General features: G+C 40.0%; 1 protein-coding gene across 1 annotated transcript in view; it reads left to right on the top strand.

Moving 5' to 3' along the window:
• Positions 1 to 27,554, top strand: part of LOC127638490 (neogenin) — a 143,499-nt gene that overhangs the window by 27,474 nt on the left and 88,471 nt on the right. The window contains exon 2 of the mRNA XM_052120042.1: positions 24,623 to 24,940. Coding sequence (XP_051976002.1) covers positions 24,623 to 24,940 — 318 coding nt within the window. The remainder of the gene's footprint in view (positions 1 to 24,622; positions 24,941 to 27,554) is intronic.

Genomic DNA, 27,554 nt, shown 5'->3' with positions numbered 1-27,554 from the left:
TATTTGCCAGTGGGGTAAAAAAAGAATAAACTTGTTTTCCCATTTGAATCAAGTTTTTTCTTACCCTATAGGCAACTAGCTTTTTCTTGTTTTAAGCACAAACATACAGATCAGAAGTACATTTCAATAGATTTCTCTTAAAGCAAGTCAAAATATAGCAGGAAGCAGCAATGATCAGGGCCAAGCCCTAAAGCCATTCCTCAAGCACAATGCAAAGGACTCCGGCACAACAGAGTCAATACGTTTAAACCAGCTGAGGCGGGTATCAAACCGAGGTTCAACCAGTCCTTTGAACCCAAGCCCATAGCTTTAACCACTGCGCCATACAATCAACAAGTCTGACATCAAAGAGACATTCTAGGTTGAGAGTATACATTTATACATACTGTTGCTGAGAAAATATTGAAGCAGGAATTATGCAATTAAGTACAGTCTGCATTTTAGTAAGCACAATATGAAGAAACTACTCTTTGCTGGGCTAACTCAACCTGTACTCCAATGCGTTAAATGGTCTCCACTTATATAGCGCTTTTTTAACCTTAAAGTTTACCAAACTTAGCTTTACACTGTGTCCCAATCACCCATTCACACTCACATTCATGCACTAGCCTCCATTGGGAGCAACTTGGTGTTCAGTGTCTTGCACAAGGACACTTTGGCATGTGGAGTTGTGTGGTCTGGGAATCGTACCACCAACCCTGCGATTAGCAGCTGACCCGCTCTACCACCTGAGCCACAGCCGCCCCAGTTAACCAATGGCACAGTTTGCCATTTTCTGAAGACTTGGAATAAGGAAGCAATGATACATTTAGTTTAAATTGACTAAGCAACTTCTTTGTAGTTGACAAGCTGCCCGGAGCTGGGTTAGAACTGGGGATCCTTTCAATCTTTTCGGCTTGCAGGTACAGCGAACTGATCACTACGCTGAGAGATATTTTAAATATAATAATTATTTAATACATTTAGTAATGTATCTGGCAATTTCAGAAGATTTAGAATAAGACAGCAATGATACATTTTGACCACTATGTGGCGATGTCTCCAAACTGATCAGGTACCCTCAGGACATGTTGTTGTAGAACCATTCCAATTTTCAATCAAATAGTACAAAGTGTTTAAGATTTACATTACGTTTTCATAAAATTAAAAATGGCAGTGAGGTTATATGGCTGACGTTGGAAACATTTATTCATATGATCCAAAGAATCCCAAAACTCAAATCACATGATTTTAGGACATACGGTTCAAACGTTATTGGCAAAAATAGCAATTTTTCACATAGGTGGCACTGTCTCCAGTATTTGCCTGCACCTTCAGATTATGGTCCTGATGAAGCACACCAAGTTTTGATATGACAAAGCATTGCTGAGATACAGCCTCAAGTCCATTTTTACATCGACCTCGTATACTTCGTTTTGGCATAATTTCTGACTGGTTGCACAACAGTTTCTGGTCAGTTCTGTCTGAGCTGGGTTCTGTCTGTCTCAGTCTGGAGATTATTTTGACCCATTGTTTGGACAAATCGGACAAAGTTTGAAGGATGTAAAACTTTTAAACTGTAAACTTAATCCAAGATGGCAGCAACTGGAAGCTGCTGAGTTTTAATGTAAGGGGTCCATTCAGGGCTGGACTGGGAAGAGAAATCGGCCTTGGAGTTTACATGTAAACTGGCCCAAAACTTATCAGGGGGTTGGTTCGCTGTCCTTTTCTGCATATCGCGGCACCATTTTGTGGTCCGTTCTGCATAACGCGGCGGCTCATTTGAGTTTATCGCGGCACATTCGGCACGTTTCGCGGTTGACCCATCGGCCTGCTCTGTTCTCCTGATGGCCAGTCTGCCCCTGATCAGCCCCAAAGTGCATCGGCCCACTGGATAAATGCCTGGTATGCCAGATTACCTGTCCAGCCCTGGGTCCATTTGAATCAGCAGGAGAACATGAGAATAATCAGACAAAAAAAAAATATTTTGTTACTAGGCAAAATGGTACACACAAAAGTGCATTTTTTAACTGGTGGTGGCGATATGGAATTTGTCCTAGGGGTCTCAAATTTGCTATGGGAGCTAGTCATGCCCACCCCTATCAGTATGCCAAATATCAGCATTTTCCCATGTACGGTTCATAGGGTTGCCATGGACTTAATGGCGGGATAAAAATAAGAAAAAGCTAAATCGGCTACAAAAGCAATATTTTGGGGCTTGGCCCCTAAATATCTTATTACATTTTACTTTTACATTGCGATCTATATCATTACTCTCGACTTTAAGGAAGGTTTTATTCACATTATTCTGGATGTGTGCAGGCCAGTTGCCCCTCTATTTAACATCTGATCTGAAGTCAGGCCCTTACACTCTCTTTCAGCTTGATTTATCGCCTCTGTAGTCAGTGATGCATGGCCGCCCCTCTGTTCTTAATCTCATCCTATAGAGCGCTAAACACTGCCAGGTTTTATTCTTTACATTCCACATCCACAGAAAGATTGAAGAGTGTAGTTCATACTAGATTGCATTTTATTTGCATGTACACTGGCAGCCAGAAGTTTGGAATAATGTACATATTTTGCTGTTTCGGAAGGAAATTGGTACTTTAATTCACCAAAGTGGCATTTAACTGATCACAATGTATAGTCAGGACATTACTGATGTAAAAAACAGCAACATCACTTTCTGAAAAATGTCATTTTTGATCAAGTCTAGACAGCAGCATCACTCCAACAACTTATCCTTGAGTAATCATGCTAAATTGATCATTTGGTACTTGAAAATCACTTGCCATTGTCAAACACAGCTGAAAGATATTTGGTTTGTTAAATGAAGCATAACATTGTCTTTGTGTTTGTTTTTGAGTTGCCACAGTATGCAATAGACTGGCACGTCTTAAGGTCAATATTAGGTCAAAAATAGCAAAAAAAAAAGAAACAGCTTTCTCTAGAAACTCATCAGTCAATCATTGTTTTGAGGAATGAAGGTGATACAATGCTTGAAATTGCCAAAAAATTGAAGATTTCATACAAAGGTGTAACTACAGTTTTCAAAGACAAAGCACAACTGTCTCTAACAAGGACAGAAAGAGATGTGGAAGGCCAGATGTGCAACTAAACAAGAGGATAAGTACATCAGAGTCTCTAGTTTGAGAAATAGACGCCTCACATGTCCTCCGCTGACAGCTTCATTGAATTCTACCCGCTCAACACCAGTTTCATGTACAACAGTAAAGAGAAGACTCAGGAGGACGTATGGGAAGAACTGCAAAGAAAAAGCCACTTTTGGAACAGAAAAACTAAAAGAAAAGGTTTGAGTGGGCAAAGAAACACAGACATTGCACAACAGATAATTGGAAAAGAGTGTTACGGATCTTAACCCCATTGAGCTTTTGTGGGATCAGTTAGACTGTAAGGTGCGTGAGAAGTACCCGACAAGACAGACACATCTATGGCAAGTGCTACAGTTAGTGTGGGGTCAAAGGTCACCAGAGTATCTGGACAAACTGACAGCTAGAATAACTAGGATCTGGAAATCTGTCATTGGTGCACATGGAGGATTTTCTGATGAGAACTCTTTGTAGTTTAAGAAGTTTTGAATGAAAATTCAAATTGTAATAGTAGACGTTTTTTCACATTATTAATCTCCTGACAAAACAAAGTGATCAGTTAAATGTCACTTTGGTTTCAGAAGAAATAATGTATTATTTGAGCTGTAAAGTTGTATAAATACCATAATTTTCACTGTAGTTTTAGGGCTTAAATGTTAATGGTGACACATTGTCATTGTAAATTGTCTTCACACAGAAAAGGTTAGTAGGTGATTTTATCACGCTAAAATCATGTTAACACACCAATTGATTACGTCTTGTGGCTATACATCTGAAACAGTGAGTATTCTAATGTTTACGGTTTGGCTCCATTCACTTCCATTGTAAGTGCCTCACTGTGACTGTTGATTTTTGTAATCAACATTACGCCACAAATGCTGTCGGTTGAGCTTAACTTGTATTTAACCCGGTAAATTTCTTCAGCCATAAGCACTTCAAACAATAATATGCTGCATTGTCACATAATCCCATTATGTTTAATTTAGCATGTTGCATCCATTTATTATTATTCAGTAAATACTTTTTTTTTTTTTTTCACATTTTATTCCATTTTGTGTGAATATACCATACACTTTTGCAGTCCATTGGAATGATGTTGCATCCTGTTCATTCATCACTCCCTAAAAAAACTGCAAGTTCATGAGTTCGATTCCTGGCAGGCAAACATACTGAAATATATATATACCCCCTAATCTTGAATGCACTGTAAACACTTCTCCCTAATGCATCAAAATATAAATGTAGTATGCATACTACAAAAATAGCTTTAGTATGGTAGTATGCCATTGACTTGTCCCAGGTGTTCGGTTCAGAGTAACTTATACTGATGATCTCGAATTTTGCCAAGCAAGACGTTCCGCAAACACACTGATGTCAATGGCAGGCTGGTAAGTATTCTGGATGTGTTCTCTACAGCTGTGACACACCTGCTGGTAGTATGCTATCATCACACACTAGCATGCGCATGCTTTCGATTTCCAGCTGTTCGGGTCCAAATTTACTTGCTAAACAAGTGCACTGAACTTCCCTCGACCGTCTATGTCTAAATTCTCAGCTGGGATCTGAAGTTACACTCATGGCTTATAAAATTGAATATTTGGCTTGGAGTTAAAACTCTTCACCTAGTACCATACAAACCAAATATAAAATGAATTAGAGACAGGACAGTTCTTTTGGGTCCAGTAAAGTCAGTAAAAGTTGTTGTCTTCATTTTACCAGGAAACTTCTGCAACGTGTACAAAGAGCCATTTGCGAAAATGTACGTTCAGTAACGTTTTTCTATGAGACCAGGTTATGTAAATGAGATGAGTGTAAACAATCGGTATGTTCAAAATGGCATAGTAGTTTGCAGTACTTTTTTTGCACAATGTTTTGCACAAATAAATTATGAATCATAGTACGATTCTGTGAAAACAATATAGCATGCTACAATGAAACACTGATCACCGAATACTGATTCACAAGCTATTTTTTTAAAGTGTTGGTAGTGTGTACAGTGAAGTATGCAGTACGCCAGTGTTCTATTCAAAATAATGATTTATTTGAGATAGACAGTTAAACATGCAAAATAATGAGGTTTTGCACAATGTAGCTTGAAATGTTTATTGCTACATACTGACTGATTCGCATACTACAGTGGTTCTCAAACCTTTTACACAAAGTACCACCTCAGAAAATATTTGGTTCTCAAAGTACCACCATAACGACCAACATTAAAATACAGTAGTAATAGGCCTAACTATTCAGCTACAGTTATGCACAGCTTAAAAACCAGGCAGTTTTATTTATAATAAGAACATTTATTATTGTCAGCCACTTTGAACATTGTAACAACACAGTTTTAACATCAACACTGCACTGTGCTGCTTACATGGAGGATGCCGTTTGAGATGCGATGGTTTCATGCATTCATTGCTAAGAACTTTGCCACATACCACACACTGCGGCCTGGGCTCTTCCTCTCTCCCGCTCCAAATAAATCCAAATTTGATATAGTTTGGGTCATAATTTCTCACTATTTTGTAGCGTTTGCTGCTGCTAGCAGGTGCTCTGGGGACTTCACCGGCGATATCAAATTTGCCACTGTTAGCACCTGTGCTCGGTTCACTCTCGTCCTCTTTAGTTCTTGTACTTGAAACATTCTGCTCCTAATCCGAACTTCTCTTGCCAGATTGAAGCCACGATAGCAGTTTTTAACTTTTCAGAATTGTATCATCCACCTAACATTCATTTATATTTAACCTTACTATATTCAAAAAGTACTCCAGCCCCCCGCGACCCTGTACGCAGGATAAGCGGTTGACGATGGATGGGCCCTGCGATGGACTGGCGACCTGTCCAGGGTGTCCCCCGCCTTTCGCCCAATGTTAGCTGGGATAGGCTCCAGCCCCCCGCGACCCTGTACACAGGATAAGCGGTTGACGATGGATGGATGGATGGATATTCAAAAAGTAGTATGCAGTATACAGTAAATGCTTCCGAAGTAAGCAGTATAATACTATAGAGTAGTATAGTGTCCATTCCGAATGCATTCACTGTGTCTAATGTGATTTTCACACTAATACATGTTCGTTTCTAAATGGTACCTCATTAATTTTGCTCCGTTTACAGCTCCCGTCGACACCGGAGCGTCCTCCACCGAAAACGGAGCATTTAGAAAATGCTCTCCATTACTGCATACTTTGGGAAAACGATAACGTGAGAGAACTGAAAATGGAGGATTCATACTTAAATGGATTATTGAGGACGGGGTCTATTTCCTTTGACAAACCGCATGTTATAATATTTCTTGAACTTTTGAGAGACCTTACAATATCAGTCTTTCCTCGCCCGTCTTTGACTGTTTGTGTCAAATTAAGAAATTAAGACCCGATGCATTTTGAGGAAGTGAGGGGTGAACAAAATTAGAAAAGAACAGCAAAACCAGACAGCAAAACAAGAGAACAGTCACTTATCTGACCGATTTGACATGAAATTATACATCTGACTTGCCTTTCCAAGGGGCAGGAGACTTCAGTAGGAGAAATGTTGTGGAAAAACGGTGTTTCTCTTTTCTCTTGTCTGGTTTGAATTATTTAGTCGAGCACAATGCATATAAAGTGAAATCGTGTCAAACTCTTGATTGGATGAGGTGCAGTATTGGTCTCTTGATGGTGTGTGTCCGTTCGCGTTCTGCTGACCTTAGCAGACTGCCCGGCTCAGGAGAAATTGAATTCAGAGGTCCTTATCGATTTGCAGCGGTGGTCTGGAATATCTTCTCCCTTTTTTTGTTTTGCAAGTGAAGATGACAGGATTGACACTGGTTTGTCCAATTCCTGCTTTTGTTTTCCTGTTTACATGTGAACTCGAACTCACCTGACGACCACTTAAAGGTATAGTTAACCCAAAAATGTAGGTTCTCTTTGAAGAGCATGTGCTTGGGAAGGAAAAGACACTTAATATACCTACAGAAGTGCTCAAACACACATGGATTGATTAGCATTAGCAGGGAAAGGCATCGTTTTATGCATTAGTCTGAAACTCTGACCTGTTTCTAGCACAGATTAGCGCAAGCATTGTTCGAACTTTCAGGACTCTCTCCGTCCACTCTGCCATTTTCAAGTATTATCCACAAGTTGCTCATCCACAATTAAACGTACGAAGCGAAACGGATGTACAAAGTGACATTTATCTTTAACATGCCCTCAAAGTGAATAAGAAGCACTATAACGCTGATACAATGTGGGCCGCCATCTTGATTTTTATTGGGTTGATTGATCAAATGACTGTCTCCCATAACAAGAAATACCTCATCGTTTTCAGATATCTCCATCTTCCCCATCCACACTAGAACACAAAGACAGCACTTTTAGTTTTATCCATTTGGGAGAGTTTTTCTGCAGTTTCCTGGTAAAAGTAACACTAGAGGTGCTACAGTAACTGTCCATTTTATTCACTTTAACACACATCACAGTTACTGTGGCTGCTTGACTTTACAAACACATATTTTTCCCTCTATTACTCACTCCCTGCTATGTTATTTTATGATAACACTTTTAGTCTAATGCATTATTTGAAAACTACATGTTTTAACGCTTGTGTTAAAGACCCATCTACATTTAAGCACTATTCCTACATGATTAGCTTGTTTTATAGGTCACTTGATAGGATTTTTGGATTTTGCCCAGCCAAGTACTCTCAAAGTGAAGTGAAAGTGCCGAAGTGACACAAAATGATGTGGTTATTTCAGTATATGTGCTTTTGATGTCAAATTTGCTTTAAAACACATACTGGTTATGGTAAATGGTCTGCACTTATATAGCGCTTTTTTTTTAACCTTAGAGGTTACCAAAGTGCTTTACACTGTGTCCCAATCACCCATCCACACTCACATTCACACACCAATGGGGACAGAGCTGCCATGTAAGGTGCTAGCCTGCCATTGGAAGCAACGTAGGGTTCAGTGTCTTGCCCAAGGACACTTCGGCATGTGGAGTCGTGTGGGCTGGGAATCGAACCACCAACCCTGCGATTGGTAGCCGATCCGCTCTACCACCTGAGCCACAGCCGTTAGGTTTAGGCGTTGGTTAAAGGTAAGGATGTCTGTTTATATTTTTTTAACACTATCGATTAGGTTAAGGTTAAAGTTTTGGGTTTGGGAGGTATGGCTATCCATGAAATATTCACCTTTAAAACCTTGTCTGATTACGACACCATTTCACTCGTTTTTGGCGCCCCCTGCTGGACATTTCACTGGAAAACTGCAGCCAAACGTGTAATGAAGCACACAATTTTGTTTAACATGATTTTAGTGTGATAAAATCAGGAATTTACCTGCTTCTATTGAAAATAACTTGTATACACATAAAAGGCATGCTAACAAGTGTAATGTTGTACTTTTGAAACTGTGTATTTTGATTTTAACGTGCTGGCCCCATTTTCTTTCTTTGTAAGAGCCTTTTTAGGGGTTCTAGGTTTGTTTTTACAATGATTTCTGGAGAATATGATGATCATTCAGGTATAGATATATTGTTGGGCTGATCAATGTAGCTGCTCTCAGTTGTGACTTGAGTTGGAATAATCAATATATGTGTGTGTGTGTGTGTGTGTGTGTGTGTGTGTGTGTGAGCCTTACAAGCTTTTCTAATAGATACCGTGGGTATCTCTTCATTAATTAATGTCCAAACTGCACACAGGATCTATCAAATATGGACTAATGAAATTGCTGCACACATCGCTGCCCCTTCTCTCTTGTCGTTCCTCCATTTCTCTTCTTTTAATTGGCAATCAGCTCATTTTTCTCAACATTTCCTCAGTTCTAAAAGGGAATACATCATGAAAAGCTCCAGTGGGTTCTTTAAGTCTAACTGCATTCAGTGATTGTGTGTAGCTGGAGCATTGCCAGTTGGTTAGCCTCTGAGTGTTGATGCAGATGTTCTTTCAGATAGACACACTTCCTTTTTTTGTTTCTTGATCTGTCCCAAACACTACCCTCAGCTGTTGATATACACACAGACGTGTGTGTGTGTGTGTGTGTGTGTGTGTGTGTGTGAGTGATTACACCACTATACATACACCATATCAATAAAATATCTTACCTGTTGAGACAGAAAAAATGCCATCTCGGGGTCGCTTTTAAATCCTTTCATATGTCGGAGTTGTCACCACCTCTGAAAAGCCAAGCTGATATTGATCTGGGTTTTATTACTGACTCTGTTGCTTTTGCTTGTAGATTCTGCTCTGTTCGGGGTTTCTTTGTTTTTCTTTGAGCCGGTGATTCCCCGGAGGTTTGCCGTTACGCTACTCCCACACATGAACTACAGAAGCTGGATCTTGTTGGAGTGGTGGTGGCATAGTGGGCTAAAGCACATAACTGGTAATCAGAAGGTTGCTGGTTCGATCCCCACAGCCACCACCAATTGTGTCCTTGAGCAAGGCACTTAACTCCAGGTTGCTCCGGGGGGATTGTCCCTGTAATAAGTGCACTGTAAGTCACTTTGGATAAAAGCGTCTGCCAAATGCATAAATGTAAATGTTGTTGTCTCTGTGTACGGATATGACATGAACTCGTACGGGCGAATGATATATGTATGTAATTTCCCGCGAACACTATAGGATTAGGTTTAAGGTTTAGGGTAGGGAGGTAGGTTTAGTTGAATTACATTTCGATAGAACATTAACCTAAATAAACCCTCATCTTTTCGGGATAACATTTCACTCGCTTTTAGCGCCACACAGTGGACATTTCTCTTTGGAACTGCCCTGAGACGTGTAATGAACCACATCATTTTATTTTGCCAAAACATTGCCACAATGTTCGTTGCATGAAAAAGGGCAATTACTACTCGAATTGTGATGTCCGAGCACCAAGCCCCTTGAGACATAAAGGCATCGGCATCAGTATCTCTCACTCATTGCTCATAGGTTTGAATGAATACATCACGTTCAGTCGGGCGGTCTAGTCGCACAAATATTTCAACCTATCCAAAGCTCAAATCAGATCAGAAATTCTGCCTCTGCGAATGGTTGGAACTCCACACAGCGGCCGTGCGACACTTTGAAACAACTGACCTCTGGTCTGTCATCTTGCCATTTATCAGATGCAGTGAAAAGGCGGTTTCAGTCCAGTAAGATGAAAGAAAATGATCTGCTAAAATGTACTTTTCAAGTTTAAATAAAATTGTAAGGTACTACAAAGTTAAAAAAATGTTCTTTGGAAATGTCATTAAGTAAAAGTACAAGTATTCCATTACTTGACACCTCTTGACAGTATTCATATACTTGGTCCTGTGCCAGTTTAATGTGCAGAGGTAACTATAAGTAAACCTTTCGTAGGTTGACTTCCTCAAGAGTGTAAATACTTTGGCTCTGTAGCTCTATCAAAACATTGCTTTTTGTTTGAGGGTCCCGACATGACACAATCAAATTATTATTATAATTTTTTTTTATGAGATCAGAACTTCCCACAACACACACTTGTTAAGTTGATGTTAAGTGTTTGAACAGGCCCACTAGTCCAGCCTGCTCAAGGCCTGTCGGTCATTGGGGACCCCGACGGTTGAGGTAGTCCACACCAGTGCTGTCAATTCGTGTTCTCTGAGAGGAAAAAGCAAGCCTGAGGCAACATGTCGTCTGTTGTTTCGGAGGTGCATTCCCAATGGGATGCTCTGGTTGGTTGTTCTGAAGTGCCAGTCATCATTACAGTGTTGCCATGGCAATGCAATTTCCTCCCCCCAATGCTCCACCAAGTGCTGTTTATGTCCCCAAGCAGTACCTCATTCTGGTCTTACCGTCTTGCCACACGTATGCTGACAAGTATTAGCTTGCATACAACCTCTTTGTCTAATTTGAAAATAAAGTGACATCCAGCATATGTTCACACACAGTTTTTGTGTTCAAATAGAGACGAATAAACTAGCTTTAATCATGTGGACTGTAAAATCTCCATGTCCACCATGGTTTGTGATTGTTTGAGTGCTCAGAAACATAATGTGACCGATTTAAAAGCCGTTGTTTGTCGGTAATGAGGTGGGATGGGCTCTTTTCACTGTAATTTTTCTCTGATTGATGGCTTTATACGGCACAGTCTTTCACAGCGTATGTGTGTTTACATTTGCTGCTTACTATTGCCTGCCAATTAGGGCCTAAAAAGTGCCATGGTATCACCATAAATTACACCATGGATAATCCGTTGCGATGGTATTCTCCTCAGGAAAATAAACTACTAATATTTCAACAGAGTTAGGGAGGACTTCAAAAGAATTTCTTGTGTGCCCACCCAAGGAGAAAGAGGCTGATAGATTGAGAGATTTTGGAGCAGCTTTACTCACTAATACCTGCATGTGTTTACCCTCAGGCAAGCTTTGCATTTCCATCTTCGACTCGTTTCAACAGGTTAAATGCTAGTTTAGCCAAATCTAAGACCAGAAATGTACTCTACACGGGTGCACAAATACTTGGCTAATGCATTGCAAGCATACAGTTCCGTTATACTTAATGCGCCTTGTTTTTATTTGGGTAGCTAGCTATAAGCATGCCGACTTTAACTTAACTAACCTACTCAAGATTGTCTTTAAACTGTTGCTCTGACATGACATGAAAGAAATCAAAGAAGAAAACCGTTTACTCTAATTCCCACTATTTCAGAATTTGACCGTGCATAAAATCGAGCTTTTGTAGCTAGCACTGGGACCCCCCGGCATGATGTACACCCCCTCCTCTCTTTCCCTGGGGAGGGGCGTGCCTAACGCACGGTCTGTCGGCAGGTCATCCTCGTCTACCTGGATGAGGGAGGGGACAAGGGGAGGGAAACAAAAATAAATGTGGCACCTACATGCCGTAATGGCGATCGTGACAAATTAACAACAACATTTAAAAAAAGAGAGGGAAAGGCCATCATGGAGCGGCAGTGGGAGAGGAGAGAGAGAGAAAAAAAAATAACACTTACTCGCCAGTTCTCCGATACGCCGCAGCTTGGTCCCCAGCCACTCCTCCAACCTCTAACGGACAACAGCTGTGCCTCTCCGGACGGAAAGGAGGCAGTCTTCCGGCCCCTGGCGGACGGAACGCGCCATCGCGTTTTTGGTAGGGGTCTCCCACGCCCCTGGCAGCGGTAACCACTCCAGGCGGTTGATTGGGAGCCCCTCCTCCCCTCGAGGTCGGCGGCCGTTCCTCCGCTTCCAGGCGGCCATGCTCCTCCGTCCTCCAGCAGATGGCCGCGGTGTGGATGGCAGTGGCGAGGGCTCTACTACGGCGCATCCCACTTTGCTTAGCTAGAATGACCTTTGTGCATGTTTTTGCGCAAGTATGTTTCAAGTCTATAGTCCTCTATTGACTTCTGACAGTGAAAGACATTGATGTTTTTTTTTTCTTGACACAATATTGAGGAACCGTTGCTCTGTCTTAAGGGATAGTTCACCCAAAATATTTGTTTTATTTATTTGTATTATTTGATCAATTATTCACTCTCATGTTCACTCACGATCGAACATCCCTATGCTTTTTGCCACACTTATTTATTCTACGTCCATTCAATCTACATTACAGAGAGGCCCTGGTGAAGCAGAGATCTCCACGATACCCTACGTCTCCCTGAGGACAGCCTGAGAGATTAATTGATTCCAGGGCTATTATTTGTCATCATTACCCTCCATTTCCTGTTGCCATTGCGCTTTTGTCTCCAGATGAATACAAAATTACTGCTTGAGAGGGCTGTTGTGCTTGGCTTTTTGTATTTGCCTGTGCTGTGGGGAGCTAATGGCATGTAGAATCAATTATTGCTTGGCCTTAATCCCTTGCTAGAAGCTGGAGGAAACTTTTGTGGACCACTATTGCAGTTTTTATTAGGGGAACAGGGATGTGATTTGGATTTCTTTTGGGAAACATAGTTTTAGGAGGCACAGAAAGGGTAGAATGCAATTTATGGATTTAGACGTACTGTTTCTCTGGAAACTTGTGGGGCGTGAATTTGTTTCAGATTTGTTTTTCGCAAAAGACCTAGGGTTTGAACTAAAGGTGAAAGAATCTGAAAATGTTTTCCAAATCCACTAACATGGCTAGATTAGTATTCTCTGGACTGGAACATTGTTTTCGATGTACTCTGAGGTTCATGTTGTGGAATCGATTTGCCTTTTCCTCCCCCAGAGTTCATGGAGTTCTTCAGAGCCTTTTGGAAATTAACGGGAAAAGATGGTTGAACTTCATAGAGCATGAATAAAACAAACCATACTGTGGTATTACCATCTGGCACCATCACTGAACCAAGGTATTGTCACTGTACTTTTTGTAGGGACCAAATGTATCCCATTAGACTGTGGTTCAAGCAACTTGCAAGGTTTTCGAATCCATACAAAACAAAATGTCATTCATAAACCTTGCTCTTGAATACCCATTGACAAATACAAAAGGGTTTTGCTTCTAGTTATGCCTGATCAATATTATAATACTCAATGAAACAAATCTTAAAACTGAAAATGTTTTGTGCAGGCTGGGAGACCAGCTATACCAGCTTGGCCAGGCTGGGAGACCAGCTAACCATCTAACCAGACTATGGTATAATATGTTTTTCCGTCGGCCATTAAGTCTTTTGCACGGTCAAGCGCTCTAGCCTTTCAAAGTACACTCTCTTATACACTTTACCAAGTATACTTTGGCCTTTAGGCAGGTTTAAGATATTTTTTTCAGCAGGGATGGCTATATTAGCATTCTTTGGACTGGATCGTTGTTTCCAACATACACAGATGTTCAAGTTGTGGGATACTTGGCCATTTTCTTCTGCCAGAGTTCAGGGAAAAGTTGGTTGAACTTCACTGAGCAGGAGGCAATTTCTTCGCAGCACACTCTTGAGCCTTTGCCATGTTTGCTTGTAACAGTAGAGCTTTATTATTGTAATTTGATTAATGGCAAAGTTTTTGTCGGAGCCTCCTTGAACACTGCCATTGTGTCAATGGACCAGAAGTGACTTCCCCCTCCCGCTGTTTCTTGAAGACGGCTGAAACCTCACTCGTTGGAGGGGAAAATAATTTGACAGGCCCACAACCTCCTTCCAGCCTCTCGGAGGACTCCCATAATGCCCCCCCGTGGGCCCGGCTGCTTGTTCTCACTCGTGTGAGGGATGAAAGAGTAGAGCGCAAAGAATCAGCCCTCATTGTCTTGCTGTAATCAATTACCTCACTGCAAATTATCCCTCTAGTACCGTTGCTTCTGTCGAGATGAGCTGCTGTAAATATAGTCTTGTAAAACAACAGTTTATTTCCATTTGGAGAGTTTTTTTTATTGTTTACTTGCAAATGCGTAGAGATATTAGCTGCTTGTGTTCATCAAATAAGAACTAAATTGTATGTGTAATTTAAGTGTAGGTCCTGACTTCTGTATAACTTCCAGACAAGCATGCCAATCCAAAACTAAGATAATTAAATGTTACCAAGTAATTCATATGGGAAAAACGGTATGATGATGTGTCCATTTAAACGTGTTGCAGTCTTCAACCCCGTCATGCTAACCTCAACCCCGTTACATACAAATTTTAGGCAAATAATTGTAAAGACAATTGGTTACCCTTTACAATAAGGTTATTTTTGTTAACATGCCTTTATTGTAGCATCATGAACTAACAATGAACAATATATTTTACAGCATTACATTTAATTAATCTTGGCTATTGTTAATTTACAAAAATACAATTGTTCATTATTAGTTCATGTTAATTCATAATGCATTACCTTATGTTAAAATATACAGATTTTAATTTGACATTTTTTAATGATTACAGTTTTTAAAGCACTATTAATTAACGTAATTCTTGCTGTGATAAAAATAAACAGCGTTTGATCAAATTATGAATTGATCGCATATTTTTAATAGAAATGATGAGACCAACAATGCACAATTTGTCAGTTTCTGGCTTCAGCGTTCTGCTTCACTCGCATGTATAGTAGATTTATAGTCATTTATTGCATTTGATGGACACAAGTTGTAGGTAGCTTTTGATATTGTTAACAAGCATCCTTTAGAAACATTTTCAAACACTTATGGTTTTGTGTCTAACAGGGTTGAACACGCATTGTGTCCATATCAGACAAAATGAGGCTTTGATGCCCAAGTTTGGAAAAGATGTCCTGTTGGAGTTTATTTTTTATGTTGTATTCAGAAATTAATTATAGAAAAATTGGACCTAAGCTTTAATACAGTGTACTTATGTGCTAACCCTAATCTAACCCTAACACTCTTAACGTTACCCCTAATCCTAAACCTAATGGAGCTTTTCCACGGCACGGTACAACTCGAATCCGCTCGATACTAAATGTGACGTCAAAATCCTTTTGTTCAGAGAGAATCGTCACTACCAGCGTCACTGGATTTGCGACACACAACATCAACCCACTAGTTTTAATGTTACAAAAGTGACAGCGATCGCAGTATCATTTGTTCACGCGACTTTCGAATTGTGAAAAAAGAAATGGCTGCGTGCAAAATCACGCCGTGGTCAATAACGAGGTGCAGACGGTCCACTCGTTAGCGACGAACGGGAAAAGTCTTTCAGGAAGTGTCTCAGCTGTTGGCCGCACACTGCTACCACCGGACCTACCAACAGTGTAGGGAAAAGTTACAAAAAATGTAAAAGTGACTACAGAACCATCAAGGAAAAGTGGAAGTGGTTCGACCAAATGGACGCTATCTAAACCGGCGAACAATGGGAGGGCGAGCGGCCTGGACTCGGCCATGATGGAGGATGGTACGGTTTGTTACGTTAACTCTATACTCCGCTTGAAAGCTTCACTTTATTTAGTTGACCAGCTACTGGAAAGCTTCTAAAACAGCCTGGCTAATTTAACTGTTACACTTGTGTAAAATCACCATGCAACAACTGCTTCATGCAGCACAATGCGCTATTAGCTAACAGCTAGCTGTCGTGTTATTGCTTATGGTCAGTAATGTTTGTCATGTTTAAGATGATGTCACGGCAGTAGAGGCGGCGCAACTATGATGATCAGCCTATAATCCCACCCAACTTGAGGCGGCACTAAACTGCAGTGGAAATGCAAGCTCAGAAAACGAAAGCGAGTCGAGTCGAACCGTAACGTGCCGTGGAGAAGTGCCATAACACTACCCCTAACCCTGATCCCTTAAACTATCCAAACCTCAACCTCAGTTGCAGCAAATGCGAATCTTGTGAGAATTTTGTCAACAATAAGTACATTGTATTGCATGTATTTTAAAGTACGTACATAGTAGTTAAAGACACCTAATATAAAGTGGGACCAAATATATTTATATATCTTTTCTGGAGCCAAAGAATTACTCTAAAATGAATTGAATTAGCTTATTGGGATAGCAGATGATGTAAGACTTTGGGTCAATGAGTTTAATGAGGGCCGAAACCACCACTGACATTTAGGCAGGACACATCCCCATTATATTTACATTAGTGGTTGATCAATATGCTCTTTGTCCGATGTTTAGACTTTTACCCTTGGTCCCCCAATCTTGAATATTTCATTATATTCTTGGGTTCAATCAATGGTTGTTCCTGGTTTCTGCTTTGCTTCGAGGTTCTGAGTCTGGTTGAGAATCAAGAGGTGTGGAAATGGACATTGGGACATTTGCCCTCTGGGACACTCAATTTCCATGTTTCATGAGGTAGAAATGGGCTCTCCAGGGAGGAAGCCCACTAAACGCAGATGAGGCCTGCTTTTATTACGATGAAGAACCCCACCTGTCATCCCTACAGGTCTTATGGAGATGGATAGTATGTGTTGTTATCCTTGTTGAATCTGTAATAAGTCCCAGCATGAGGTAAAGTATCCTAACATGCTAATGCTCCACAGAACGAGATTGTGGAAATCTGTGCAATCTGATTGATTAGCAAGTGTGAAGAATTCTGACAGGCAGCTATTTATAACATGTTGATTGTTAATGACGGGTTTCAACACTTTGCTGGAGGTATAATGTATTGAAACCAGCCTGTATTACTTTCAAATAAAGAAAAGTGTCTTATGTTTATGGTTTTAGCTTGAATATACTGAATTAGCCTTAATTCTGAGTGTTCAAAAGAGGCAAAGTGGAAAAATGGCGAGTGATTGCTTTTGCAAGATGAATGAAGACGACGGAGAGAGTTTCAATAGCAGGCATTGTGGGACAGATGTATGCTTTGGGGAAAGCTGCTCAAGTACAGAGTTTTCAGTGGCTGTTTACAAAGCTTTAAGGCGAAGTGTGTAATTGATTAGGTGTTAATATACTTTCTACTATCCCAGTTTAATGTACGGAGTCAACTAGTCATGCTAGGTTGACTTCTTGAATAGTGTAAACACTGACTCTGTAGTATTTATAACATTGCGAAAGATGCAGGTAGGAGTTTTTGCAGTTTTGTTCCAATAATCCATTGTATTTCAATCAACCCTGGTCTCGTAGTATCCTGTTATCATGCCTACATCTTTGTATTTTTGCTTGGCTTGTTACGTATCGTGGCTGTTTCCTGGTGAAAAGAACTTCATTCATAAACATGCTATCTTATGACATCTAAACACTTTTACTATAGCACATGACTTGTTTTAGTGTTTGCATTACATAAGCAACTACATTTACAAGCTTGTACGTGTGTGATCAAATTGTGTGGTTGCTCGACTGATAGAGCGTTGCACTTGTGATGTAAAGGAGCGGGTACGAGTCCTGAAGAGCACGCAAGCTTAAAGCGTCATAGAAGCACCACAAAATGACGCGGTTGTGTTTTCATCTCACATTTGCTCTTTCTGACACTCGGTTAGGTTTAAGGTTTAGGAATGGGAGGTCGTTTTGTTGATCTAAAACTTGACAGAGCATTAACCTTTGGGAGAAAATGTAAAAGGGCGGCTACACTCGGCTTTGAGCATGCACATTTATTTCGGACAATGCAACGGACCATCAGGGTTGGCGTTGGCGCATTCGGAATGAGGGGGCCCTATGTATCACTGGGGGGGCCAACCACGTCCACCTCACCTCACCTCACTAAAATAATAATTAGAATAATAATCCTTTAATAAACATTTTTAATCTAAGATGAAACGTGGCACACACTAAAACACCATCATGCCATCATATTAACGTCACATAAGAGCAAGGCTATACGCATAAATTATAAATCACCCACGGAAATTATAATGACCAAAACTTGCCACATACCCACATACCAGTGACTGAAACAATGGCTACGTTGACATATACGCCAATACTCTGATTATTGCTAATCCGAGTAGAAGGACTATTAATATGTTTACATGGTTTGGGCAAACCTCTTCAATACATTGGCATGCTACGTGCCAATACTCTGATTATTGCTTTTATAAAATAATATTACAAAAAACATCTTGTTGCAAATATGTAGCTTTAAATACAGCATGGCATAAGCAAAATTAGTCAGTCGGCTTGTGAGTCTTTTTGAATGATTTATTAAAAGAACCGGTCTCATTTGATTCACTAAAAAGAATCTGTTCATAAGAGTCATTTGTTTAACGATTACACTGGTTGCTTTGTCTGTTTTGAATCACTAAAGAGTCACTTGTTTGTGAATTGGAACATGCACACTGGATGTTGTTGTGTTCCTCCCACGAGGGCAATCCCATTTGAAATGACGTACTTGCCGTCTGATTTTTAGCATAATCGCAATATTCCGTTTAATCACATTATTGCCTTAATCGCATTATGAGGGTCCATGTAAACGTAACTAATGTCACTGCACTGAAACAAAAGGCATCTTACCTTTTAGAAGATTTGCAGGCGATGAATTGATGTCAAGTCATTTTTATTTGTGTAGCGCATTTCACAACACACATCGTTTCAAAGCAGCTTTATAGGAGTCGTGCATTAACAGATGAAACTGTAATATCTATAAAGTCTTAGAGTCATGGATTGTGTAATTTGATCAAAAAAGTGAATTGTTTAAAGGAGTCATGACATGGGTTTTTTTATTGTATTATTATGTTCCCTTAGGTGCAATTATAGTATTAATATATTTTTTTTTTAAGAAAAACTTTTAAAATCTAGTGATTTATGACCTTTTCCCACCCTGTTTCTCATCCTCTGATTCAAACAGTCTGTTTTGGGGGCGTTTTCCATTTAAGACTTCAGTGTTAACGCCCACTGTTATGATTGGCTAACGTCAGTGCCTATGTATCAATTATTGACGCCCCCAGCCAGAACAATATGCAAGTAAACTAAGTAAAAACACTGTGATTATTCATAATGAATGAAATTGCGCTTTAAAAAGTAGTTTAAAGTTTAAAATAGATTACTTACAGTTTGCGTCGTCGTTGTTCCCAGAATAGTCGGCACGGACTTATCTTTGAGCAACAGTTTTCTGGCAAAGCCAGCATCATATTGAGATTTGTTCTCAAAACGGTCATCCTTAAAATGTACAGAACAAACGCTTAAGTTAACACTGCCGTGACTGGGACGTCCGCAAAAAATAAACTGCATCCATTTTTCCCTGACGTCTGGATCTTTCGGCAGCTTATTCAGTGGTTTTGTTTGACCACAGCCAGGAACAGCACATCTGTGTGGCATCGTAATTTTCCTGTGCACAAGTAGTCTCTGTCAGAGCTCGCTGTCCATCGACTGAACACTTGTGAGGCGCACGGCGATACTGAAATGAGCGTAGCTGTCTTGCGCTTAAAGCGTAGTTATCTTGTGCTGGAGGCGGTCATATGCAAACGCTGTTACGTCACTTCTAACCGACACGTCACTTCTAACCATGAATCCAGAACGAGCTGTATTTTGAGCTTGATTAAATAAATGATTCGTTTAGAATGGGGAGGATGTCTTAAAATATTAAACTTGCAGGACGTTTTAATGATACAAAGACCTCTTATATACCAAAAGATCAAGGCAAATTTGGTTTCTCATGTCATGACCCCTTTAAAAATAAATGATTAAATAATATTTGGCAAAACAGTGGCACTGTTTTGGTGGCACGAGGGGGAGCTACACAATATTAGGCAGGTTGTTTCGGATCGGTGTAGTTTAGCCTATTTTTACACATTTAACAAGAAGCTTTGATCTGTTACTGCCCTTAACAGTTCAACTGCCTCCAAGCAAACTTCAGCTCAAGTCCTTGCCGAGCTAGCATGCTCAAGAACTGATGAAATGTCCTCGCATGAACTGAGGATAATGGCAATAATTGTCAGGTGGCCTTTCCACCTCTGGTCAAGCAAATGTTTGAATCTGTCACCTCTATAATGCAGGGCAACCATGGGTTTACAGAAGAAGTTATAAAGCATGCTGATGCGGATAACGCATGCACGACAACTAAGTGCAGCGGATGGTTTAGGGAGTGTACGTAAGGTACCTCCCAGCCAAATTTCTGTGCAAAAGCCGCTGAACTCCAACACTTGCCCGCCTTCTCTTCGGCTCCATCGACTCAGAATCTTAGATGTATTTAAGCCTGCCTTGGTTAGCTCTGAAAGTATGATGTTTGTGATGGTTTGTGCTTCACCGAATGTGCAATGGTCATCACAAGCAGTCGTTCTGTAACTTCCAGTGTTTTGTCATTGATGTAGTGAACTACAATGGAAATGTTTTCCATTCCAGTAGGGTCCCTGGTTCCGTCTACTTTCACCGTAAACCATGAATCACCGATTTCCTTCACTATCGTGTCAGTCACAATGCTGCTCATTACGGCAATGAGTTCGTTTTGACTTTCATGGCTTTTGTAGGGGCCATTTTTTGGAACGGTTTTCACAATTTGGGCCAACTGAGTGCCCTTCCTGATGACACCAACCTTCGTCCATTTCATCCAAGGCCTCGATATTACCCCTCAGGGTCAACTGATTAGACACCAGGAACTCCAAAACATCAATAAGAGAAGAAATGTAGTATCCATTTCTCTGTATTTGATCTGTATTCAGTAGCATTAAGATTTCTTTACCTTTTTTTTCTCCACATACTATGACAAGTCAAATGTTCTTTGGACGTTTCATGTCTGTTTAACCCTTTATTTGTTTCCACGGCTTGCTTCCAGTCATGGAAGCCTTTGGTTGTAAAAGCTGGGTCAAGTCTAGATTCCTGCTCGATTTGTGTAGCACATCTAATGCTAAAGTTTCTGCAGGGGCATCAGAAAGCCGCATCTGCCTTAACGGGATACTCAAGCAGTCTCTTTTCTGAAACCAGGTGTGGCAAAATGATCTCTTTCTGGTACCAAACTGTATGACTTGCATGGGTCCATCCATCCCCAAATCATCCAGGCAAGTGTCATCATCCAGGTTGGAAGCAGTAGCTCTATGCTAATGCTAACGACATTATCATTAGCTGAGCTAGCTGTGAGACTGCCACAAGGTAACTCGGCCATACTTGAACTGCCTACACTTGTTTTCGCTGTTGAGGTGGCAAAGCATTTCCTTAATCCATAAGCTTAGGTTGTTTAATTATTAAACTAAACGTTAAATGTTTTACAGACAAATTCAAATTCATTGCAAACCTTGCACTCGCGACCACGTCATAATTGCAGTGTGAAATTGGCTGATTGAGTTATGTAAATTCGGAGCGTTCACATTTCTTTTAGTCGACTTCTACTCTTCATTCTTTAATCAATATTCATGGTAGCCATTGTACAAAATGTTTTATTTAGTTAATTATTAATAAAAAGTAGGGCTTACTTTCTTTGCGAAAAATGAAATCTCTTATTTATTTATTTATTTTCTGTTCTGGGGTGAAATATAATGGGTGCATGTTCTTGAACGGTTTCATGAGATTCCCCCATATGTAAAGGATTGTATGTAAAACTATGAAACTAGGGCTGCAAATGGACACACAACGTTGACCGTATTCTCGAAGGCGCATTTCCCCGCTTGTATCCCCACTTAAAGCATCCTTGTGTTGCCTTCCACACTTCATCTTTGCTCGCCACCATTATCTGTTATCTTAAATGCCACTCACATGCATTCCCACAATGCAACAGTTCCACCAAACTTGTCACGGTCTGTTAGATGCAGGAAGTAAATAATGTGTGACACTTTAACCAATTTCCTTGATTTTGTTTTGTATCTTGGCTTTCTTCTTGCCCTCCCTCCTAATACCTTCTGGGTTGTTTTTCTCTCACTCTATGCATCTGTCAGAATGACTTTCTCGTTCATTCACAAGTATTTCATTTCTCTGGAGAGCTCTTGCCCCTTTCCGAGAGGTCTCGCTGACTGGGAGTTTTGAAGTGTGTTTTTCCCCCCAAGTGTGCAGGCTACGGCTAACAGCTTATACTTATCAAGCACACAGCCTCATTTTCTGCCCGTCTCGGGGCTTCTGAGTCAAGGATACATCACTTTAACCCTCCAACAGCAATTCTGGACTCCATCTGATTACTCACAGCCAGCCAATGACAGCCATAAACTCTGGCACCACATGGGCACATATGGCGATATTAGTCTAAATGTAAACCTGCTGCCTTTTCTAAAATTGGCATCTATGGTAATGATGGCAAATGTCCATTTTTACTTGCATGGGAACGTTTTGCATGAACCGAACAACCGAACTTCAAGGAAATTGACTTTTACTAGTCAGAGTAGACACCTTGACATGTTTCCCCTACTGCCAAATGTGTAATTCCTCGATGTTTACCTAACCTTGTCATTTGGGTGCTTGTAAAAGACATTTTCAGTTGGTGTCCGTTTAACTGATTTTCAAATAAATTATATAGTGACATTTTAAGTTTGCTAATCTATAGATTTTTATAATATAAACCTTGTAATTACAGAAACGGTAGAGATTTATATAATTGCGTTTTGCATCTGTTTTATGTCTTGAGAAACCTTTTCCAGGTACCAATTTTTAGTATCAAATTACCTTTCATGGCAAACAAGCGACCAAGCAAATTAGCTTGAGTCTCAGGGATTGTTTGGCGCTCCGCGCTTTGTGTCGAGCTCTAGAAGCTTGTCATTTCCCACGTAATTAAAGTAAGAAGCAGCTTGTTTGCTACGTTAAGGACTGTCTTCCCATAATTGTTTTTGCACAACACCGCTGGTGCAGATAATTGGCCATTATCGCTGTCTGAACAGTACGAGTTGGTGACTGGACGCTGTTATGTATTTTAATTATACGTCACAACAATTGTCAAGTAATTATGTCAGCCAGAGTTATTTTTGCTTAGCTGTTTCACAAGGGAAAGTGGAAAGTAACTTAATAAAGATTGATAAATGTTCCAGAAGGGAAATCGCTTCGCTAACAAGAGGAACAAGATGGAAAACCTGTAATCTCTCGTCTGATTGACATAATTTGCATGAATATCAGCGGTATTGGTTGCTTTGTTTTACCTAGTGTAGTTTTGTTGGGGCTAGTCAAGCTGACTGTCCGTGTTGGCGTCTACGTAATTTTGCTAGCTTCTACCAGAGGAGTGACAGAGACCAACCTACCATAGAAATTGATTGGACACACAAATTTGACGTCGACAACAAAATATATTGGACATTTTTTTTCTTTTAAATGTTATTTATTCTGCTATTTAACTATGCATTATAATGAGGTTAGTTTATTTTATTAATGCATTTTGTTTTGTTTCCCCCCGGTGTTCGTGACCGAATAAGACGAACCTGCAACCCATTTTTGTGGTATACCCAGTAGCACACTGGCTTTCGTAATATTTGTTCTCAATTCCAGTGATTATATCATCTTTTGTCCATTTACGGCTTGTTTTCTTGAATGCTAATGCTTAAAGGGATCACACAATTCTCTCTAATTATAATTGTATTATCTTCCCTAAGGGTCAACTGATAATGTTATTAAGGTTTTTTTTGTTGGTTATTTCTTTTGCACCAAAACATTCATCATTTGGTATATGATTGTTTCCCAGCCTTTCTCTGGCTCTCTGTCTGAAACGCTCTGTTTTGGCTGAAGCGCCTCCTTAAAACATCAAGGCAAGTTATGATTGGCTAACAGCATGTAATAATAATAATTCCTTACATTTATATAGCGCTTTTCTAGGCACTCAAAGCGCTTCACATAGTATAGGGGGAATCTCCTCAACCACCACCAGTGTGCAGCATCCACCTGGATGTTGCGACGGCAGCCATAGTGCCCCAGAACGCCCACCACACACTAGCTATTGGCGGAGAGGAGATTGTAGAGTGATGTAGCCAATTCAGGGATGGAGATTATTAGGAGGCCATGATTGATAAGGGCCAATGGGGGGAATTTGGCTAGGATACCTGGGTTACACCTCTACTCTTTACGAGAAGTGCCCTGGGATTTTTAATGACCACAGAGAGTCAGGACCTCGGTTTAACGTCTCATCCGAAAGATGTAGCCACTCGAAATCAGCCATATTTGAAACTCAACAGTATTATAAAACTATTTTTTTTTATAAGGGTTCAACATTGATATCTGTTCTCTGTTTCACGATAGCAATGCTCCAGAAACAGCAATTGAGTTATTTGTGCAGGAGTACAAACTGTAAAGTTAAAAAAATAATATCAGATATTTTTGAGATTTTATTGGAAAGGGACATTTTGTTTGGTCAACTGGAGTAACCCATAGAAAACATCTTGATTGTGTATAGTCCGTAAATCCCCTTTTAATGCATTTTTCTCTTTTTTTTTTTTCAGGTTCTAATATTCGGGGCTTCACTCCATTCAGGTTCTCTGTGGAACCCGTTGACACGATGGCCGTACGTGGTCTCCCCGCCGTTCTGAACTGCTCGGCCATTAGTAATGCTCCAGTAAGGGTAGAATGGAAGAAGGACGGAACGTTCCTGAATCTAGCAGCGGACGATCGGAGAAGACAGCTCGCAGATGGGTCTTTACTCATCAGCACTGTGGTCCACTCCAAACACAATAAGCCTGATGAGGGGGTCTATCAGTGTGTAGCAACCATCGACAATCTGGGAACAATCAGCAGCCGAACCGCGCAACTCACTGTGGCAGGTATTGACGCAATGACTTGATGTGTAGGGGAAATACTTGCAAGGAAACTAGAGTTAGGGGTGTTTTGGGGCTCTTGCTATGTGGTTATTAGGGGGGGTTTCCAAAGGTTGCTAGGGTGTTGCTTACTAGTACAAGTCAAAAGAGTCCTCCAAGTCTCTATTCTGGTCTTTAGGATCGGGTTAATTTCTTTAATGTAGGTCTAAATGTTTTTTCGCCATTTTGAATATCATACAGGAGGACCGATTGATTGAGGTGTTTGTCCATATCAGAATAGTATTGGGAAGTCAGATTCATTTTAGGGTATCGGTTCGTTTGGACGATTAGGAAGACTAAATTGGAGTTATCACTCAAGTGTTCTCAGAAGTCTCCGCACGGCATTTTATATACTGTATGTAGATTGCATCAAATGTTGTTTAATATAGCAACATTATTTTTAACAACACTAACAATAGTGTGCTAGTATTAGTAATGATGTCCATGTAATAATAATATGAACTGTTCCCATTTTAGCAACATTGTTCCCATATTACAGTTTTACTCCTAAACAAAATCATTCCTTACAGTTGGGTGATCTACTAAAGCTTTGCGAAAATGGTTTGAACAAGTCATTAAAATAATTTGTTCAAAAGAACTATTGGTTGACCAATAAATAGGCCAACAGTTAGTAATTTAATATATCGGCATTGGGTAATATATTTTCCTGTTCGGCCGATTAGTTTTGAGAGCCAGTGCACAAGAGTCATGTCATGTCATGTCAATTTTATTTGTATAGCGGCTTTCACAACACACATCGTTTCAAAGCAGCTTTACAGAATATCAGCATTAACAGACGATAAAACTGTAATGTCTATAAAGTCGATGAATCATCATTGTGCAATTTAGATAAAATACGATTCTTAATCGTGTTTAAAAATAAGTAATTCAATAATAATTGTATTAATAACCAAAGTGAGCAAGCTGTAGGCGACTGAGGCAAGGAACACAAATCTCCATAAGATGTAGATTAATGGAGAAAAATAACTTTGGGAGAAACCAGACTCACTGTGGGGGCCAGTTCCCCTCTGGCTAACATTATGAATGTCATGTAAATATTAATTATGTATAGGTAAAATCATGGTTTAAAATTATTAAACTAAGTAGGTTTAAGGGTCAGTGATTAAACATCGATTGTGTTTGAACTGTAAGATTAATGACCAAAGTCTTTGAAGTCCATCTTGATTAATTGCAGAAGTTCACATAGATGCAATTGTCCTTGTTAATTGGCTGATGAAGGCTTTTGTTGGCAATAGTTAGTCTAAGCATTTCATTTCAAGATCGTAGTCCATCAATAGACCGAGGTGATGCAGGTTGGAGTTGGCATCAGTTCATCCTCTGAAGTCCATCATAATAGACTGAAGTGATATATGGCTGGCACCGGCTGCATTTAGTCATCACTCAAGTGTTCTCAGAAGTCTCCGCACAGCATTTTACATACAATTTTTGTAGTAAAATTGCTGTTTATCACAGTATAGATTGAGAACAACATTTGACGCTAACTAGCTAACACTAGTTTTACAGGAGTATTAATACTCCTAAACAAAAAAAAACCGAAAGAACTAGTGGTCGACAGATATCAATAAGGACGATATTTCGGTAGATATTTGATATTTTTAAAATATCGTTATCAGGTGATAGATTTTCCCATTTGAAAGCACCAAGAAACACCTAATTGCATGTGACGGATCTGTGGCATGTAAACTACCAATCACTGTTAGTTTTCTTGTTACGTGCCATCATGTTACCACAATAATGATCATTAATGTCCAACAAATGATCATTTAAAAAGATTGGAAGCATGAGCTCACCGTTCATTCTCCCCAACTGTTCCCTGTAACTTTTAGTTGTCTTGTCTAATGATAAAAAGGCAAATGTCAATAAAACTCATCGTAAACGGTCTAAACAAAACAATTTAATGTCTTTAAAAGACGTAATTCACAATCCTAACTTGCGCAAATCCAGCGATTTTTGACATGTGAAGTTTAAGCTGCAATCAACCATCTAAAACACACAAAAATATATATTTTTTACATTTATTTATTTTCAATCTCAGTATGAGATTTCGGGTAAATATAATGCTAAATAAAATTTTTTACCAATTTTATGTACCTTTACGTCATGCACATCTTATTTAATTGTGTGATATAATATATTTCGGCAATAGCGGTGTAACAGTTAAAAAATTAACCATACGGTTTGCCACCCACGGTTCGTGAAGCATTGGCACAGTTCACCATGTTTATTGACCCATCTGGACGCATCTTATCACGTGACTCGTTGTGCATGACACCGCGGAGACTCACAGCATGTGGAGGCTCATGCTACTCTCCATGATCCACACACAACTCACCACACGCCCCATTGAGAGCGAGAACCACTAATCACCACCACGAGGAGGTTACATTTACATTTACATTTACATTTATGCATTTGGCAGACGCTTTTATCCAAAGCGACTTACAGTGCACTTATTACAGGGACAATCCCCCCGGAGCAACCTGGAGTTAAGTGCCTTGCTCAAGGGCCCAACAGTGGCATCTTGGTGGTGCTGGGGCTTGAACCCCGACCTTCTGGTCAG

This window comes from Xyrauchen texanus, chromosome 46 (genome assembly GCF_025860055.1).
Source record: "Xyrauchen texanus isolate HMW12.3.18 chromosome 46, RBS_HiC_50CHRs, whole genome shotgun sequence".
NCBI classification, from domain to species: domain Eukaryota; kingdom Metazoa; phylum Chordata; class Actinopteri; order Cypriniformes; family Catostomidae; genus Xyrauchen; species Xyrauchen texanus.
This window is presented reverse-complemented; position numbering and strand designations above follow the sequence as displayed.